We start from the raw sequence: 20,675 nt of genomic DNA, 5'->3' as shown, positions 1-20,675 counted from the left end.
CATATGACTTATGTGTCTTTGGGTACCTAGAAAAGTGGTTGAAAACGGTAGTTTATAGCCTTTGAGTAATATGAGGCCCTGTGTGGTTCCCGGACAAGCCTCCACTCAGGTTCTGACCGGCTCAGGGAAAAGGGAAGTAACATATATAACTGATGTTTTCAGGGTAGTAGAAAGTTATTTATTTGCAAAAGTAATGCGTTAATAATGGTAAAGTATCTATAACCGAAACAAGTGCTAGTTAACAAACAATAACAAAACAAGCCCCCTGAGTTCTTGTGTAGCTGGCTCCTTATATCCAGGAGTCCCTCCTCCTGATTGGTGGATTTGCTGATGACTCCACCCACCAGCAATCAGCCAGCTCATGTGGACTGCATTAGCAATCAGGTCCTGCTGCACGGAACCTGCAAACGCACACACACACACACACACACACACACACACACACACACACACACACACACACACACACGCACACACACACACACACACGCGCACACACGCACACACGCACACACACACACGCGCACTCACACTCTCAAGGGGAGAACATGGCAACAGCCGTAACACGTATGTATTATTATCATTCTTAATAATAATGCTTCTGCAGGAATTAGAAGTATAAATCGGGGAGTTTTCCTTGCCACTGTTCGGCTTAAGGTTTTTCTCCCACTAGGGGAGTTTTTACCTGCCATTGTTAATGTAATAATTGCTCAGGGTCATGTCCTGGGTCTCTTGAGGCATCTTGTATTGTAATAGACGCTATATGAATAACATTGAATTGAATCTAATTGCCTCAGAGTCAGAAACTGTTAATGATTCAGGCTCCAACTTGAGACTCTCGTAGAAACTGCTGCATACGACAAAGAGTACCTTAAAAAAACAAACATCAAGAAGCACTGAGCGCTTCTACGAGTGGTTGTGAAAATTGGGTTTTTGCAAAGAGCGATGGATAAGTGGGGGCCATTTTCAAACTTTACAAAATATGTTTGATAAAATTCAATACAAAATAATCACTGCATTAGTGGGACTCAATCTGTCATTATATCATGCATGTTAATATCTTAAACTGGCTGAAACTGAACTAGACTGACCTTCTCATCCTCAGATTAACCAACCCAGGTAAGGCAGCTGAAGTCGAGGTTCACATCAAACACATGCTCTTCAAATACTCTGCAGCTTCTGTCCTGGACTTCAACCCAGACCTGCTGGAAGAAGTCAAAACAGAATGGGGTAATCCCATCCCAACTAACCCCTGGTAACCTGCCTCGTCCCAACATGGCAGCTCCTAACAGGCATCACGGTGGCTGAGATGGTCCACATATGAGCGCCGCCCACAAGGAAACTGGAAGGACCAGAGGGGGCAAGCACCAACCACTGATCCACAGGACAGTTGTCAAACACTACAAAATAATCTAAACCAACCTGCCTGGACCAACGAAAGCAGAGACAACTCTAGATTCCAACTCTAAGCCATCAAGTGCAGAATATACCAAGGAGATGCTTTACCGCCACCAATGTTCTGGATCGGCCTAAACCAGGGGTCGGCAACCCAAAATGTTGAAAGAGCCATATTGGACCAAAAACACAAAAAACTAATATGTCTGGAGCCGAAAAAAATGAAAAGTCTTGTATAAGACTTTGAATGAAGGCAACACATGCTGCATGTATCTATATTAGTTAGAACTGGGGGGAGATTTTTATTTTCATTATGCACTTCGAGAAAAAAGTCGAAATATCAAGAAAAAAGTCGAAATTCAGAGAAAAAAGTCAAAATTTCAAGAAAAAAGTCGAAATGTCACGATAAATGTTGAAGTACAATCTTGAGAAAAAACTCGAAATGTCAAGAAAAAAGTCGAAATGTTGAGAAAAAGTCAAAATGTCAAGGAAAAAAGTCAAAATTTCATGAAAAAAGTCGAAATGTTGAGAAAAAAGTTGAAATGTCGAGAAAAAAGTCAAAATTTCGAGATTAATGTTGAAGTACAATCTCGAGAAAAAAGTCGAAATGTCGAGAAAAAAGTCAAAATTTTGAGAAAAAAGTCGAAATGTCGAGATTAAAAAGGAAAGGAAAAAGGAAGAAAAAAAAGAGAAGAAAAAGGGAAAAAAAAGAAGCAAAAAAGAAAAAAAAAACTGTAAAGATCTGTATAGACTAAGAAAGTATGAAGGCATGTTGAAGATGCAAGGGAGAAGTCCGTGCACGGGTCATTGAAGGACCTTGATGACGAGCTGGCGGCGATCCATTCGTCTGGATCAAGGACCCAGCTCAATGGATGACGGTCCAAGACATCAGCGTTGCTCTCAAATTCCAAGCAGAAGACATTAAAAGCAGCTCACGACACATTTAAATTTAAAAAAAAAATCTTTATTATGAAAGAAAGTCAGTGCCATCATTATAGTCATATCATTTTACACTTACAAAAACTAAAGTAAACTAGTAATAGACTATAATAGTAAGAGACACTTTGGGAAGATAGACAAGTAGTGAAGTAAGAGTCCTGATTAAGCTGATTCACACAGAATATTACAATATAACTTAAAAGAGAACTCAGTGTAAGACAGCAACTATTCAGAACGGTGATTAGTACCATAGTGAAACTTCATACCTAAAACCATCAGGTTCTCGTGTCCCTTTTGAAAGCGTATGACTTTATTTTAGCATTTTTATTCCAATGAAGCAAAACATACCAATACAACAACCCAACCAAGCCACGCCGTGGATTCTGGGAAAACTGTGATAATGCCTTTTACAAGTTTTATTGACAAAAATGTCAAATAATTCAGAATATTTAGGTGAAATAGTGAAATACAATTTAGTGAACTGGTGCATCTGTTCGTGGGAGGACGAGGCTTTTCTGTATAAAAAAAAAAAAAATATGGACATCAACAGAACTTCCCTCTCGTGACGTGGTGCATTTTACAGATTAATCTCAGGTCTCAAACAACATTCGACATCAAATTCATAACTGATTTTTCCGGTTGATGCGTTCGGCGGGAGATGTTGGTTTAGACGGCGGCGGCCTCTTGCGGTTTAGGAAGCTCCAGCTCCTGCATTTCGCCTCCCTGAGAGCCTTCGCCGCTAACGAGGCAGTACGGCGGCGTCTGTCTGGCCTCGATGATGAGGACACCCTCGGGGGACAAGGAGGCGAAGACCGTCAGGGCATCCACGTCCGTGGGGATCCTGATGAAACGGAGGAGAGGAAACGTGAGAGGGAATAACACAGAACAGTTTAATGTTTGAAAACACGTGGTAGGCAAGAAATAAGGCGAGCAGGGAGGAGGAGCAGCCTGGAGAAACGGTTCAGCTCCTACACTGAGGTCATGCCAAACTTAGCCCCGACTCACAACAACAATCTTCCATCTGGATGACGAAGCGAAAGTCACTATTAGTTTTCAGAAACAAAAACCACCCTGATTCTTTTACTCTTCAACACCAATAATCAGCATGGTTCCTCTGGATTTTACTTTGACCTCCAGGGGTGGGAACAAGAGGCGCGTTTTCCACCAGCGAGTTCCGGGTCGATTTTTTGGGGGCCGGCCGTTTGTGCGTGTCTCCATTATTAGGAACGGCCCGGTAAAAGTGGCCTTCAGGAACCTTTACGGGGTGAAAACCGGCCCGGTATACACATATCCCTTTTCCACCAAACCGGTTCCAGGGCTGTTTCTGGGCCAGTGCTACGTTTGGAACCGGGCTTTCTGTTTCCACTGACAAAGAACTGGCTCCGGGCCTGAAAAACCAGTTCCAAGATAGCACCAACTCTTTGTTGGGCTAGAGCAGGGGTCGGCAACCCAAAATGTTGAAAGAGCCATATTGGACCAAAAACACAAAAAACAAATATGTCTGGAGCCGCAAAAAATGAAAAGTCTTGTACAGGCTTAGAATGAAGGCAACACATGCTGCATGTTTCTATATTAGTTATAACTGGGAGGAGATTTTTTTTTCATTATGCACTTTGAGAAAAAAGTCGAAATGTCGAGAAAAAAGTTGAAATTTCGAGAAAAAAGTAGAAATGTCGAGATTAAAAAGGAAAGGAAAAAGGAAGAAAAAGAAGAAGAAAAGGAAAAAAAAAAAGAAAAAAATAAGAAAAAAAGAGAAAAAAGAAAAAAAAAAGGTCAAACATGTTTGAAAAAGCTCCAGGAGCCACTAGGGCGTCGCTGAAGAGCTGCATGTGGCTCTAGAGCAGTGCTTCTCAATCCTGGTCCTCGTGTTCCCTGTCCTGCATGTTTTAGATGTTTCCCTGCACCAACACACCTGATTCTAATTAAAGGTCCTAATTAGCTTGTCACCAAGGTCTGCACAGTTCTGTTGATGACACAGGTACTTGTATCACGGTGTGCTGAAGCAGGGTAACATCTAAAACATGCAGGACAGTGGTACTCGAGGACCAGGATTGAGAAACACTGCTCTAGAGCCGTGGGTTGCCGACCCCTGGGCTAGAGGAAAGAACCGCTTACGTAAGCGGAGGGGTCAGAGTTATTAAGACCAACAACAATAGCAAGAGTGCGAAATGAAGACATTTTCAAATAAGCGATGAATTAATCTGGATGCAGCAAAGCATCATGGGTCTGAGGAGGAGACAACCTGTCTTTTAGTGATATGGTCCACAGAGGTGCTACACGGACCAAGTCCGTATAAGAGCAAATATGTTGTTGTTGCTTCAACTTTCGCGCCAATCCAAACGCAGCGACGTAACTGACGTTTGCACCAACGTAATGACGTGGCTCCCCTTAGCACCCGAGCTATGGAAAAGCAAACCCGTTCTCAGCTGGTTCGCATGTTGAACGAGTCGTGGACCAGCACCAGCACTGGAACCAGTTTGGTGGAAAAGGGGTAAGATAGGTACCTAGGTTGGCCAGCAGGAACCTTCTGGTGGGGGGTCTCTGCTGATCGGGGATGTGTAAATTACATACAGCTCTCTTACGTGAACATCAACGTAAAAAAAAAAAACGATGGATAGACCGACGAGTCGTTCAGGTCTTGTTACCATATTACACCAATATAGAGGTCTGACAGGGGGTTCTTTTAATCACAATAGCTACAACCGCAGTGTATGTTTGGAAAAAAAAAATGCAAATAACATCCGTTGTTTACTTGTTTCTTCTTAGCTTTTTTCTTCTTCTTTGTCTCGTTTAATGCTGCTGGACGCTTGCGAACAGCAAAAAGTGTGCATTACCGCCACCTGGTGGTCAGCTGTGCCATTGTTTTGGTCAGAGGTTCCTGTGTCGCGTTAGTGTCAAGGAGACACGCCAGCTGAAGGGGACGAGGAGACGGCCGGCCGCCGTTAGAGGTTCCTGTCTCCCTCCGGACATCACTGGACAGAAGTTCAACCGATCAAAGGGACCAAGGATGCAGAGCAACTTTCAGACTAGAATCAACAGAGCACATCCAAGATGATGCGCAGTGGAGTAGGAACGCTGTTGTTGGTGGTTTTCCTGTAAAAACTCATCAACCCAAGGTGTTATCCTGTATGAGTCACTGCATAAAACCCTTTCAAAACTTAAGGCTGGCTCCAATTATGGACATTTGCATCCTACGCGGAGAAGAGGGATAGCAGGAAGATATAACGGAAACGGCTGCAGTGCACCGGGACTTCATCCCACTGAAATATGGGCGTTGTTGGTTTCTCCGCGCGAGCAGCCAAGTGTTTTTGGGAGTTGATGTAAACACCGGGCCGTACGAGGCTGCTGATCTTCCCTCCGTTTAATTAGAGCTCCGCTGTGAAATACAGCGTGGACTCACAAACCTCCTGGAAGCCAGGCCGGTGGCGGGTCAGGCTTATTTGTGGAGAAAGACGTCACATGCATGAACCACCTAGAACTAGGCTCAGTAGCTGGAGCTGCGAGTTTAACCTCCACATAACAGCTAAAATAGGACTGAAACAGCTAAAGATAACATTTCTTCTGATTGGCGGCTTGGCCAGAAGCCTGAGCCGTGTGCACAGCTTTTTCTGAGAGATAAATGTGACGGACCCACTAATATTTATTCAGTAAATGTATGCTTACGTCCACGTAAACGCCAGGATGCAAGACCTCAGCGTGGGAACCGTTTGTGCTGTGTTTGATTTTTTTTTTAAATGACATAATATCAACTCAGTTACTATTAAAGTAAAAAATGAGTAATTAAAGTCAGAATATTCATCTTGAATCTTTTTTAAGGAGAGTCTTTAAAAAAACAACAACTATTTTCTGCAAAACAAAGTTTTCTGACAGAGTCCGTGAGTCAGAACCGGCCGCTACGTGAACCTCGAGCAGAAAGCTTATCCGCTACGCTGGTGGAGTTTATTCACCTCTGGCAGCCGCTCGGTCGACCTCGGGCATCGATTTCTGCACAGAAAACTGTCCGACGCTCGTTTCTCCTGCAGAGATTCTGAAGCACGGGGATGCAAGAAGAGCAAAGCATGTACAACGTACTGCACAACCGCCGCGGTTCTTCCCACACACTCGGCCCAGCGTCATTATCTCCCTCTTCCACAGACTGACTGATAAGTGTTGTAGCCGTGCTGCAGCTGAGTCACGTGACTTCAGGTTTGAGCATCATCTTTGCTCTCAGCACCCAACATTTTGTGCTCAATAGCTGATATAAGTTCCTGTTTTTTGGAGACTGGAAGACGGACGGACGGCTCTTCCTCTGGACAAAGCTGCTCCCTGGTCACTTTGTGACCTAAAGTACACTCTTACAACATTTTCTATTTGAGGCTTCAGACTCTTTTTGTGGAACGGTTCGTACGTGTCCCGGCTAAATAAACAGAGGTATCAAGTGGCAGGAAAGTTTTTAGTCCTGAACTTCTATTTGCAGCTGGGTATTTTGACATTTGCCACCTCACCGTTATAACTTGACCAGCGAGCATTTTTAAATCAATATTTCTCAACTGGTCCCATCCTTCACATATTTGGTCTGATAATTTTCATCCATTGCATTCCTTTTCGCAAGTCACAGGTGAGATTGCTATGTCTTATTTATAAAAATCACCTTTTTTCCTTTTTAAAAAGTGACAACTGAATCATATTTGCAGATCCTGCACACAGGAAGAGTCAGTGTGCAGCTGAATCTGCACAGCTGGACCCCCCCCCACATCCAGCCTGTCTCAGACTTTAGGTGTTGATTACCTCAGGAGACATCATCTGATAGCTTTCCAATTAGACTGCTTTGTAAATCAGCAGCGTGGGACTACGGGTGGCCGGCTTGCTAATTAGCCAACAGGAAATCAGCAGAAGTGGACTGGTGCGCCTGTCAGAGGCCATCTCACACCAGTGATCAGCCGCCGTCTGAAGTCTTCCCATTGTCCAATTAAATGTTCTGAGTAGCAGAGACAAGCATGTCACGCAAACCTCTGTCCTCAGTAAAAGTACGATCAGGGGCAAACTTCTCGAGACCCAAACTTCATCTGTTCCTCTGAACCGAGGCTGCCGCCGGACATCTATCCTCCTCCATCTTCAGAAAAGCGTCTCGTTGGTCAGATGTCGAGGAGGACGCTGTTGCTGGCAGGAAGGAATCCTCCTGGAACTCGTGCTTTTATTTTGAAGCCTGGGGTTTTCTTCCTGACACCAGTACTTCCAGCTCTGCCAGCGAGTCCGACCCGTACGTCTCCAGAACAGACTGGAGGTGAGCAGAGCTACACTGAAGATGCAGCCCAGCAGATCTGCTCTAATCAGTTTCACATCTCTATTGGCCTTTTTCCACTAGAGTCACGCTCCTGCATGTTTTAGATGTTACCCTGCTTCAGCACACCTGATTCTAATTAATGGTCCTAATTAGCTTGTCATCAAGGTCTGCACAATTCTGTTGATGACACAGGTACTTGTATCATGGTGTGTTGAAGCAGGGTAGCATCTAAAACATGCAGGAGTGTGGCTCTCCAGGACCAGGGTTGGCCACCCCTGCACTAGTACCTACTCAGCTCGCTTCTACCCGCCACGCCCCCGTCTTGCGCTTTTCCACTACGGGCCGAGGCGGGTAGAGCCGTGCCAAGCAGATACTTTTTCTGTAACGAGGTTCTAACCGGGCTGAGCCGGCCCTGGATGTGACGTCATCACACTACAGGCCATTGATTGGTCGGGGGGCGTGGCCGTCAGACGTTTGAATCAGGAAGCGGGAATCAGCGCGAGAGCGACTCGCGGCTCGCGGTGATTTTATTATACAGCGCAAACGTCTGTTTGGTGATCCAACTCTGAGGTGCAGATGTTCATAAACCTGGTGGCTGACGAGAGAATTAAAAAAGGGATGTAGACGGGCGATAAGGAAAGATCAGATCTACCAGGAGCTCTGTTTTACTCTCAGCTGATTTTCTGATCAGCGCCGACACAAACAAAGGGGTTGCGCAATCGAGTACGTCAAGCAGCTTCACCCCAACCTGCCCACTTCTCCCCTGGCTGTGGAAAAACCAACGAGGACAGAATGGGTGGAGCCGCGACGAGGAGTGACGAGCCGTCACGAGGCGAGTCGGACTGAGTAGGTACTAGTGGAAAAGAGCAATTTAATTGTTATGCAGGAAAGGGATATTTGTTTTATTTTATTCAAGAAGCATTTTTATTCTATATATGCAGGCAGTTTATTTTCATTTCATTTGTTTTATACATTTTGATATTGTGCAGACCTCTGTTAATAAAGGTACCTGTGTGACATTTGGCACGAGGCTTTGTATTAAAACTGACTGTTTTTTTAAGGGTTTGCCTCAGAAAAAAATGAAGCTAACAGAGATGCTATGCTATAATGCTTTGGGGGAAACCCCAATTAAGGCACAGAAAAAATATCGAGATATATATTGAGTATCGCCATTTAGCTAGAAAATATCGAGATATGACTTTTGGTCCATATCGCCCAGCCTTAGTTCGAGCTCGTCCATTTTATTTGACGGCGACCTCGGTGTCCCCATGACAACCTCTGCTTTGTTCCTGCGCTGCATCCCTGACATCTCCCATTAAGCTCACTTTAAGTTTTAGTTTGGCTTCATACAGCTCAAGGACCAAAGTGAGCCACTTTTCCGTTGTCATGGTTACTCATAAAGAGCAATAGAGAGTAGTTTAGCAAATATCAACAGAAATCATCTGCCAACATCTGAAGCAGCGTAATAACAGAAGAAACTCACCATAAAGTACAAACACAAGTAAAGACGCAGGAGACCAGAGCTTCAGCAGGGAATCCGAAGATAACATCCTGACTAAAGGTGCCAGACCCGTCTGGCACTTCACAGGCTCTTTGATGGCTAACGTCGTGCACGTGTGCCGCAGCTCTCTTCATCACAGCAGCGTCAGGGTTACGAACGTGACAGTCTTCTAAATGTCGGGACGATGTAACTTCAGCAAATTGAATATCAACACATCTCATATCTGAAAATGACTGGAAATAGATTTGATATAAAAGGCAGACTGAGAGAACAGCGTTTGCTGAAGGAAATGTTGTAACTGATAATAAATTGGATCAAAGTTCTCTTTGATTCTGAGTCGTGTAACACATCTCTCCTTGCTGCTGCTCGCTGATGAAAGTTTCAATCAAAAAGTCATATTTCACCTCACAGACACTAAAGAATTACGTCTAATCTGATATGAATCTGTTTCTTTCCTGCCGAGGTAAAAGCCTCATGACAGGTATCCGCACAGTATCGTCCTTCTCTCAAAGCTTTTATTCTTGTTAATGAATAAATTAAAAAACAAACATACGGCATGAAAATAACGCATCTAATCAGGGAAAACAGTGTTGGCGCTCGGCGGGCTGCGCTTCTGACGCGCCGTTGTCATACCACAAACAACCGAGCACCGCTGTACCTACTTAGTAGTACCTACTAAGCTCTACTGATATCAGCTTGGCTTGACTCAACTCGGCCCGGTTCTTTTCCATAACAATCCAGCACCTGGAGCAGAAGTAGGAGGTTGGAGCGAAGCTGCTGTGACGTATTTGATTGTGTGATCTAAACGAAAAAGACAACAACACTAAAGATGTAGAACCTGGAGGAGATGATAGATGTGCTGCTGGGTCTGTGACTTGTGTTCGATATCAAGTTAAAAACGAGAGTGAGAGAAGCTTCAAGCGGCGACACTATGTCATTTTTTTTAGTTCGTCTCGGCGCTGCTGAAAAGTCCATTGGGAGCCGCGAGCAGCTATGAAGTGACAGAGCTCCTGGTGGATCTGGTCGTTCCTTATCGCCTCGTCTAGATCCCTTTTTAATTCTCTCCTCAGCCACCAGGTTTATGAACATCTGCACCTCAGAGTTGGATCATGAAACAGACTTTTGTGCTGCCGTTGCTGGTCGAATAAAATGAACAAGTCAGAGTCGCTCTTTCTCTGATGTCACATCCTGACTCAGACGTCTGACTCCAACCCCCCGACCAATCGGTGGTGTGTAGTGTGATGATGTCAGATACGATTCAGCCCGCTTAGAACCTCGGCAGAGTAGTTACAGAAAAGTATCTACTTGGCACGGGTAGACCCCTAGTGGGAAAGCACCAAACCGAGGGGAGTAGAGCCGAGCCGGGCTGAGTAGGTACTAGTGGAAAAGTGCCATTAGGAGCAGCCCCCCCTCTGGCCCATGAGCGCTCACTGATGTACTCACTGAATCTTCTTTGTGAAATTCTTCGTCACAATGCCTCCTTCCTCCTGTTTCTCTTCGTGCTTTCCTGCATGTTGAAAAAGAAAAGATTAGTTAGAAAGTGGAGAACAACAAGAACAAGTTGATATGACTCGGCTTTGCACACGTCGCCTGCGTTGCTCAATCCCTGCAATGTTTGAGGAATGTTTTCACCACCGTGAAGCGTTTCCAGGGACGATTGTTCTGCAGAGACACTCAGATCCGAACATGCAAAAGAACATCTCGTCCTGAACAATCCACCTATTCCCTCGCTGTTTTATGACCAGCCTCGTCCGTCCAGCTAGCCAGCAGCTGCTCCCAGGCCGCTAAATGTCATCACGGCGGACGGCGGCGTGGCCAGTCCCGCCCCTTGACCCCTTTGCGCCCACCAGGTTTGACTATGTGCTACCTTACACCCCCCTGGTGACGTCTGCGTCCGCCGAAAGTGCTGGGCTGCGGAGATCGAGGCTGACGCTCTGCAGAGCAGTGAGTTATGATCGCTGGTGAGGTCATGACATTACTGTGAAGATACCAGCGTGACCTCAGACGTAGAACTGGTCCCGGGACACGTTTCCTGGGCAACGAAGGGCTGGTCGGAGACGCCGTCTCCCCTTGTTTTCAAGGCTCCTTTGACATATTGATACCAGATTCCAGATTCCAGATTCCTTCTACTGTGTGTAATGGAAAAAAAGGAAAAAAGGGTGGCGTCCAAATGTAACTGTCAGGCGTTCTGCTACGAACGCACAGGGCTGCGGAGGAGATGAGAGCCAGACTTTCACTCTGTTCGAGGTGACGGTGTTCACATCAGCTCTCTCACGGGCCACAGAACATGCTGACTAACACACACACACACACACACACACACACACACACACACACACACACACACACACACACACACACACACACACACACACACACACACACACACACACACACACACACACACACACAGCTAAAGTACTGTAAGCCATTATATCATGTGGTCACCAGCAGGGGGCGACTGTTGCGACTTATAAAATATATCTGTGTGGAAGTTTCTAAATGTGATCATTTCATTGTGTATTTAAAACAATAGGGCAGCACGGGGGCTTGGCGGCCACAGCAATAAAGTTCCCGGTTCAACCCCCTGGCCCAGCGGGGGTCTTTCTGTGTGGAGTTTGCATGTTAGGTTAATTGATAAGTCTAAATTGCCCGTAGGTGCGAGTGTGCCTGGTTATTTGTTTATATGTGGCCCTGTGATAGACTGGCGACCTGTCAAGGGTGTAACCCCTGCCTCTCAGCTGGGATAGGCTCCAGCAGACCTCCATGGTATAGAAAATGGATGGATTTAAAACACTAATAAGACATTTCTTTCTGATTCATGCACCATTTAGAGTGAAATAGATGGAACAGGGTCACTTTAACTCGGCTAGAATGGTGGTCCCACCCGCGTTCACCCCTACGGACGATGGGTGGGATCTACCCGGTTTGCTGGTGCAGCCCAAATGGTTCATCGTCTAATGTGCGGCACACATAATAGCTACACAAGTTGTCCCTTTACTGGTCCGTTAGTGCACTTGTGTCCCCAACAGCGGTGCTTAAAATGACTTGAAGGTCTTGCTTCCTGTGTGGATGTGGATGGGACCCGAGTCAAACTACTTCTGAAAATTCAATAATTCCAATATGATCAAGGCTTCAGCCAAATGACTGAATGTGAGCGAAAGGATTGGACAAAGGAAAAGGTTTAGGGCTTCCAGGGTGGATAGCAGATGTGTAGCTAATAGGGATGGGCGGTATGGACTACAAAATTTATCCCGATAATTTCTGGCATTTATCCCGATAACGATAAAAAAATACCAATTCAACTCCATCTTTTTAACTATAAATCTTTCTTTCTTTCTTTCTTTCTTTCTTTCTTTCTTTCTTTCTTTCTTTCTTTCTTTCTTTCTTTCTTTCTTTCTTTCTTTCTTTCTTTCTTTCTTTCTTTCTTTCTTTCTTTCTTTCTTTCTTTTTGGCTAATTTCTTTCTTTCTTTCTTTCTTTCTTTTTGGCTAATTTCTTTCTTTCTTTCTTTCTTTCTTTCTTTCTTTCTTTCTTTCTTTCTTTCTTTCTTTCTTTCTTTCTCATTTTTTTTGGCTAATTTCTTTCTTTCTTACTGGCTAATTTCTTTCTTTCTTTCTTTCTTTCTTTCTTTCTTTCTTTCTTTCTTTCTTTCTTTCTTTCTTTCTTTCTTTCTTTCTTTCTTTCTTTCTTTCTTTCTTTCTTTCTTTCTTTCTTTCTTTCTTTCTTTCTTTCTTTCTTTCTTTCTTTCTTTCTGGCTCATTTCCTTCCTTCCTTCCTTCCTTCCTTCCTTCCTTCCTTCCTTCCTTCCTTCCTTCCTTCCTTCCTTCCTTCCTTCCTTCCTTCCTTCCTTCCTTCCTTCCTTCCTTCCTTCCTTCCTTCCTTCACGTACGTTGTGCGTCGATTTAACGCAGAAACATAAATCAACTTTACACAAAAACGTCATCAACGGGAATTTATCGTTTTTACCGTGAGATGACAAATTCTTACCGTGGGGAATTTTTTTGACGGTTTATCGTGAACGGTAAAATATCGCCCATTCCTAGTAGCTAATAGGTTTCTGACCTGTGGGCCAGTGATTGTTTAATTGAATAGCAATACTGTATAATAAAGATTATATATTGGCAATGCACCCCGGCTGTTTTGCTCTTTCCCAGGTTGTTCCCCCGTGTGCAACCAAAGCTCATAGCGCATAGCCAAAAGTACCTGAAGTGGAAACCAGAATGTTTGTGGTACTAAACTGTCGTCTCTCGCCAAAAGATCTGTTGTTATGGATAATAATGTTTGGATAAGAAAGGAAACTATCAATACAGTCTTCCACTGCAGACTTCCTCTTTGATAACAATCTTGTATTAATTCTGTAATTGCACGTTTGTGACGGCAAGCGAGCAGTTAAATGCATGTCCCTAGGACCGATGCTTCAGCATCCCGAACCCTGCTTTTAGCCGGTCCTTGTGTTTCAGCTGGTTTGTGTTAATGCTATAAACTGCACGCTTGCTCGGAGTTATGCAGCAGCGACACATGCCTCAGAGAAACAGGTGTTCCACTTCACTTCAGACAGAGCCCAATCCTGCATCACAAAACACCCATCGAAGACCAGAGTGCATCTGCGCTCCGCAATTAGCGCCCTTCAGATAATTTTTACCCACTTTCAATAAGCTTTTAACACGTTTCTGTGTTCAAAATTTGCTCAGATGCCGTTAACAAGGTTTTATTGCGTTCCTCGTCACACTTTTAGACCGGGTTGAGTCACTGCGGCAGCCGGGCAGAAAGGCCCAACATGGAGCTGACTGAGTGACCCAACTGGCATACCAACAATGTGTTTATAAAAAACTCAGAGCCGGCCGGAGGGGGATGGGGGGGCTCGTCTGCTGTCCTCTCTGCCCCCTACAGCGACGGGCATCCCTGGAATCCATCAAAACGTCAGGGGGAGGAAGCGGTTTCCACAACTTCCTCATGTTATCAGGGACACAAACACACACGAAACGTGCAGAGGGGCCTGGAGCCACTTCCAGAGGTTTCTCTGCGGCAGCAAGCAGCTCCACTGTAAACATGTTCTAGCCTCAAATCTAAATCGAGCTCATGAGTGGCCAGGGAAGCGATTTTCCAAGAATCTGAAACAGGTGTCTAAGCTTTAGGATCTGCCTGCCAACTTGCGGGTCCCAGTCCCCTGAACCTGTCCCCCACTCCCATAATGAAACGCATTAACGTCAAGACCATGTTGCACGGCTGAGACCTTTGAGAGCCACGTTAGGACAATTATGCTCACAGCTTTGTTCTGGAAACTTCCTGAGAGTTTGGGCCTGATGTTATCAGAATTAAGTTTTACCTCAGCGTTTCAACATACCACCACTTTTTTTTTTTTTCCAGAAGTAATAAATCATCTTATTCTATTTCTGGCTCTGGTTATTTACATTCTATTCAATGTACTTATTACTTTAATATGTTAATCCATTTTATCCACTTTGAAGCCCCACTCTGGAGAGGGTGGGCTCTATAAACAAAATTAAATAAAATGTTACAATGTTTTCCACTTAAATTGAAAGATGATTAATAAACACAATAATAAACACAAATCGCTCTTTGACCTCCAATCAATAAGCAATGACGTCACCGCCGTCACAAATACCATACACAATACACCGTTTGCCTTCCTCGCAAAATTCCACATGCACAAATCCAAATTCTTACGCAAAAAAACCTCTTTTTTTACTTTTCATTGTGAATTAAAACAGTATCTGGACTCTATTAAGTTTTCTACTAATTCAAAAGCAATCAAAACCATAAATGTATGTAAATGTTTTGGCTTTATTATATGTTATATGTATATATGTTATAATTTCATCCCCCCCTGGCTGGTTATAATGTGTTGTGCTTTTTGTTTTGTTTTTTATTTGAGTTGTACTCTTTATATGTTATAATTCAACGTGAATTTGCATAATGTGAAGTTTTGTTATCATTGTACTGTTTGAAAATGTTAAATAAAAAAAAATACACCTTTTGCCTATAAAAGGCCTGCATTCCCAAAAAACACCTTTTTAAGGCTGATTTATGGTTCCACGTTACATCAACGCAGAGCCTACGCCGTAGGGTACGGCGTAGGCTCTGCGTCGATTTAACGCGGAACCATAATTTAGGCTTTAATGTCACGTCGAGGTCACATTGATCTCGTTTCTGCAAACTCACCCGACACCTCCACAAATCCGTCCCTCGTCTTTACGTTCAGCTCCTCCGGTTTGAAGCTGTGGACGTTCACGCACACCTTCCAGGGCTCGCCCCCGGTGCTGGTGGGCGGGCTGCGGGAGCCGGGCTCCCCGAACCTGCTGCTGTACAGCGCGGGGCCTCCGGCGGACTGACGCCCCGTGGGGGCGAAGCCGGGGCGCAAGCCGCCGCCGCCGCCGAAGGGCGACGTGCTGAGACGCGTGCTCAGCCGGCCCGGCCGAGCCCACCCGGGCCAGTCCATCCCCAGATCGTCGGGGAAAGGCGGCATCCCGAAGTCGTCCTCCATAAACCGGGACGACAGCTGCTCCCTGAAGGGAGACTGGTCCCTGAACGGCGACTCTCCAAACGGATCTCGAGGAAACCGCTGCCGGTTCCCCATCGTGTAAAAGTCTCCCTCTGCCATCTCCACAAATGTTAAACGAGATATGCAAAAATGTGTTGATCCTCAAAAAATACAAATTATGATTAAAAAACAACAACAGACAAACAGAAAAAAAAGAATCTTAGACTACACTAAGTGTGGTAAAGTTTTTGGATGAGGCGCATCACCGTTACGCAGTGAGGTCTGTTGATCCTTTCAAGAAAACTCTAAAGTAAACTTCGAGAATCTAAAACTTCTGTGATTTGAACTTATTTTCCCTGGCAGCTGTTTTTATACTGAACTACCTCGTAGCTGTAACTGACGGGAAAGTGCTGGGAGGACCGAGAGAGCCGTCACACTGCAAAAAATACCAGTTTCAGGACTAGTGCTGAATCCTTAAAACCTGTCATTGGACGAAAACCGGTATCCTCGGCTGAACCAAATTAGCTCCCCGGAGTTCTGCATTTGAATTAAAACACAAAAACAGCAGTTATTTAAGATTAAAAGAGTTGGTGGTCGGGACATTTTTTGCAGCGGGGCGCAACAGCTGACCGGGACCAGCCCACCACTTCCCAAACTAAGTTACACACGAGTCCACATGACCTGCAGACCTGCAGACCCGCCTCCCCATGACGCACGGGCTTTTTAATAGAAGATAACTCAGAGCTTCGCGTTTAAAGCGCTGATGTCACAACACAGATTAAACAAACAGCCTAACAAGTCAAGAAGTCAGGTTTGTGAAGATGGCATCTGTTTACAGTGAAGTATCAGTGCGTGTCTGTCTGCTGCTGGAGGATGGGGATGCAGGGAAACTTCAGCAAGAGCAGTTCGCGAGGGAATGTTGTTTTCAGGGGGAAGAGATCGGTTTCCAGGTGATGTATTATTATTATTGTGCAGAGCAGAGTTCATGCTGGTAGACATGGCTCTGTGAGGAAAATAGTGATTTTACATTACATTCATGTGCAAAAGTTAATACACCCTCTATAACCTTTGTTTTGTGCAAAAACAGTAAAAACGTGTTGGTTTGTTTGCATTCAACTCTTCAAAAATCATCCGTGCCTCAGTTATCGTTTTCATCCAAAGAGGCTTTCTCCTGCCAACCCTTCAAAACAAACCCCAGTTGTTCGGTGTTTCTTAGTTGGGCGTCCATGGGCATTTAACATTTAACATGCTCAGTAAAGCCTGTATGTTCGGAGAAAACCTCTTGCTTTTTTAATATTTATTAAATTTTCTTAGCATTGCATGGTCTGGTTGTGGGGTGAATGCGCAGGGATGCCCACTCTTGAGATTTTGGGAGCCTCTCTTGTATAATTTCCACTTGTAAACAATCATTCTCACTGTAAAACATTAAACTCTTTCCAGATTGTGTCTTTCCCTTTTGGTATTGTGTAAACCCATAGGCTACTTGAAGGCTTCAAACCAGCTAACTGTAAAAAATGTTTTCTCTCTTATTGGTACGACAATATTGTACCGGACCAATTTAGCCCTAATTTCAGATTGTGTATTGAAGGTTTTTAAAGTTGCAGTAATTAAACTTTTACTCAAAAAACCCTCTCTTCACCCAGACATTTTAGCTAATTATAGACCAATTTCCAACCTTCCATTTGTATCTAAAATTCAGGAAAAGGTAATTACAAGCCAGTCATGTAAACATTTGTATAGAAATGTTTCGGGTCTCGAATTAACTTCTTATGGCCGCAGATACGGGATTAGTGTCCATACTGGTTCTACTGGACCTCAGATAAGGGATTAGTGTCCATACTGGTTCTACTGGACCTCAGTGCTGCTTTTGACACTGTAGATCAGCATCTTACTGCACAGGTTAGAGCATGTTGTTGGTATTAAAGGGACAGCTCTAGGTTGGTTTAAATCATATCGATCTGACAGATTCCAGGTTGTACACAAGGTTTCTTTAGAACAGAGGAGGGTCTGCTATGGTGTTCCGCAGGGTTCAGTGCTGGGGCCAATCTTATTCAGTATATACATGCAGCCCTTGGGAAGTATAATCCAGAACCACGGCATTAATGTTAATTTGTTATTCTGATGATACACAGCTGTATTTGTCTATGAAGCCAGATGAAACAGAACCACTAGGCAAACTTCAGGCATGTCTTAGGGACACCAAGGACTGGATGTCCACTAATTTTGTTTAAACAGCATATTAATCCGGTTTTTAAAACAGCGTTTTTCCATCTCCATAATATCACAAAGACTAGGAACATCCTCTCCCAGAGTGATGCTGAAAAACTAAGTCACATTTGGATCTTCAAGACTAGATTACTGTAATATTTTATTAGCAGCATGTCCAAGTAATTCTCAGAAAATCCTCCAGCTGATCCAAAATGCAGCAGGATAAGTGCTGACAGGAATCAGCAAGAGAGGCCACGTCCATCCCGTGTTAGCCTCACTCCATTGGCTCCCTTTAAAATTTACTATCCAATTCAAAATTCTATTACCTGCTTATAAAGTCCAAAACTGCCTAGCTCTACAATATTTGCAAGACCTGATAGTACCTTATGTTCCTAATAGAGCTCTCCGTTCTCAGAGGGCAGGTTTACTCGTAGTTCCTAGAAGATCCAACTGTAGATCTGGAGGACGGGTCTTCGGCTATCAGGAACCGTTACTATGGAAACAACTTCCAGTTTGGGTTAAGGAGGCTGACACTACCCCCCTTGCCCACCCCCCATACCCATGCAAGTTTGTGATGTTGTTTTGCTGTTTGTATGTTGCTTTTCTGTGCTGAGGTGTTTTTTGCACCTTGACACTGTGTATTTAATACACAGTGTGAAGATGCCCTTTTTCCCTCCTCCATCCCAGTGTCATCCTTCCTCCAAGAAATGGCATCCGTAGAAACAAATGGTGCCGGCGGTGTTAACCGGAGTCAAGTTTTCTTGTCTGACTATGTCTGACTTGGCAATAAAGTTTTATCAGAATCAGAAGTATCTCATAACTATCATTGTTCTTGTAGTCTGCCCCCCCCCCCCCCCCCCGTTTGCAGGCCAGAGAGCTTCAGGAGCTGCATATGGCCCTTTCGCACTAGTCCCGCCTCAGCTCGCTTCTACCCGTCACGGACCCGTCTTGCGCTTTTGCACTCGGGGCTGAGACGGGTAGAGCCGCTCCAAGCCGATACTTTTTCTGTAACCATTCTGGCGAGGTTCTATAGCGGGCTGAGCCGGGACTATTTCTGACGTCACCACCCTCCGCGCCACTGATTGGTCGGGGGGCGGGGCCGTCAGACGTTTGAATCAGGAAGCGGGAGTCAGCGCGAGAGCGACCCGCGGCTCGCAGCAATTTTATTATAAAGCGCAAAACGTCTGTTTGGTGATCCAACTCTGAGGTGCAGATGTTCATAAACCTGGTGGCAGACGAGAGAATTAAAAAAGGGATGTAGACGGGCTGTTTTACTCTCAGCCGCTTGCGGCTCCAGCTGATTTCTGATCAGCGCCGACATGAAAAAAGCGGTTGCGCAATCGAGTACGTCACAGCAGCTTCACCCCAACCTGCCCACTTCTCACCTGGCTGTGGAAAAACAAACGGGGACAAAACGGGTAGAGGCGGGTAGAGGCGGGTAGAGGCGTGACGAGCCGAGTCGGGCCGAGTAAGGACTAGTGCAAAAGGGCCAATACTGCCCTGTAGTCCCCCCCTCGTCTCTGTAGTACATCAACTAACCATGTATTAGTAATATATACTTAGTACTCTTAGTTCTCCAGCTAATAGCAGCTTAATACTAATATATTTAGTATTTTTTACCTTTAACAATATATATGTGCATCTCCTCTCTCTGTTTGTCATTCTCACTTTCCTATCTCCCTTTTCCTGCTCTGCCCAGCTGGCCCCGGCAGGAGGGTCCCCCCTTACTATCCAGGTCCTGGTCCAGGTTTCTGCCCTCCTAAACGGGAGTTTTTACTTGCCATTGTTTATGTAATGGCGCTTATCCACTAGTACCTACTCAGCGCGCCCCGACTCGGCACGCCTCGTCTCGCCTCCACTCACCTCGTCCTCGTTTGTTTTTCAACACCCAGGTGAGAAGTAGGAGGGTTGGAGCCAGGCGCGTCATTTCCGCCGGGGACGGTGGGGACGCGTCCCTACCACTTTGTCTGACGAGCAGATTTGTCCCCACCAATGAGAGGGCCCCGTTTTGTGTGATACGTTCATATATAATTGTAAAATTTGTAGGTTATAATAACGATAAAATGTGCATTGTGCGGCCAGTGTAGGTTAATTCTTACTTTACAACTGTCCTGAACGCATCAGGGCTGTGAGCCAACCTGATTGGCTGGAACTTAACTTGTTTCGTTTTTTTACATTGGAACTAACTCGTCTTGTATGTGCGACTGCGGCATTTTGGACGGAACTTTGAAAGAGGAAAAATGGAGAAGAAAAAGCACCAGTCTGGATCGTTAAAAAGAAAGGTAAAAGAGAGAAAGGAGAGGCTAGTTGCTTCCTGTCCGCCGCTCACCTCATATTTTGCAACGGCGCCGGTGGCTGATGAGGAGGCTAGTGTTAGCTGTAGTGCAGAAAGAAGTTTCAGCCGCCTGAAGCTCATAAAAACCTGTTTACGTTCGTGCATGAATGAGGCCAGGCTGTAGAACCTCACTTTGCTGAGTGTTGAGCGGGACATTGACATCGATAAGGAGAAAGTTGTTGGCAAGTTCGCTGCCATGAAGGAGAGGAGGGTAAAACTTTAAGAAGACCACACAGCATGTACATAGTTCTGAACCGTTACATTGTTTTCCACGTTACTTGGAATAGTATGGAGTATGGAGTCTGTGAATTGGTGCAGCGGCAACAAGCGCAGAGACAGCGATCGGTGAGCACATAAATAATGATCAGAATGTTGTTATTGCCTTGACCACCTTAATGTATCTTGTGTTGTTGTCAACTGTAATATACCGCCGAGTCTATTTTCTATTTGAATGCATATTGTGTGCAGTTAATACATTTTTAATAGGCTATGCGTTTTGTTGTGTTTAGACCGCCGTGTCTATTTTCTAT

The 20,675-nt window shown here is 44.8% G+C and overlaps 1 protein-coding gene across 1 annotated transcript; it reads right to left on the bottom strand.

Moving 5' to 3' along the window:
* Nucleotides 1-2,337: 2,337 nt before the first annotated feature.
* hspb8 (heat shock protein b8) lies at nucleotides 2,338-16,067 on the bottom strand. Its single transcript, XM_061730554.1, has 3 exons — nucleotides 15,284-16,067; nucleotides 10,542-10,605; nucleotides 2,338-3,175 (listed from the first exon to the last, which is right to left on the bottom strand). The coding sequence occupies exons 1-3, from the start codon at nucleotides 15,720-15,722 to the stop codon at nucleotides 3,001-3,003; spliced, it is 678 nt and encodes a 225-aa protein (XP_061586538.1). The 5' UTR covers nucleotides 15,723-16,067; the 3' UTR covers nucleotides 2,338-3,000.
* Nucleotides 16,068-20,675: the final 4,608 nt, after the last annotated feature.

This window comes from Cololabis saira, chromosome 9 (genome assembly GCF_033807715.1).
Source record: "Cololabis saira isolate AMF1-May2022 chromosome 9, fColSai1.1, whole genome shotgun sequence".
In the NCBI taxonomy this organism is placed as follows: Eukaryota; Metazoa; Chordata; class Actinopteri; order Beloniformes; family Belonidae; genus Cololabis; species Cololabis saira.
This window is presented reverse-complemented; position numbering and strand designations above follow the sequence as displayed.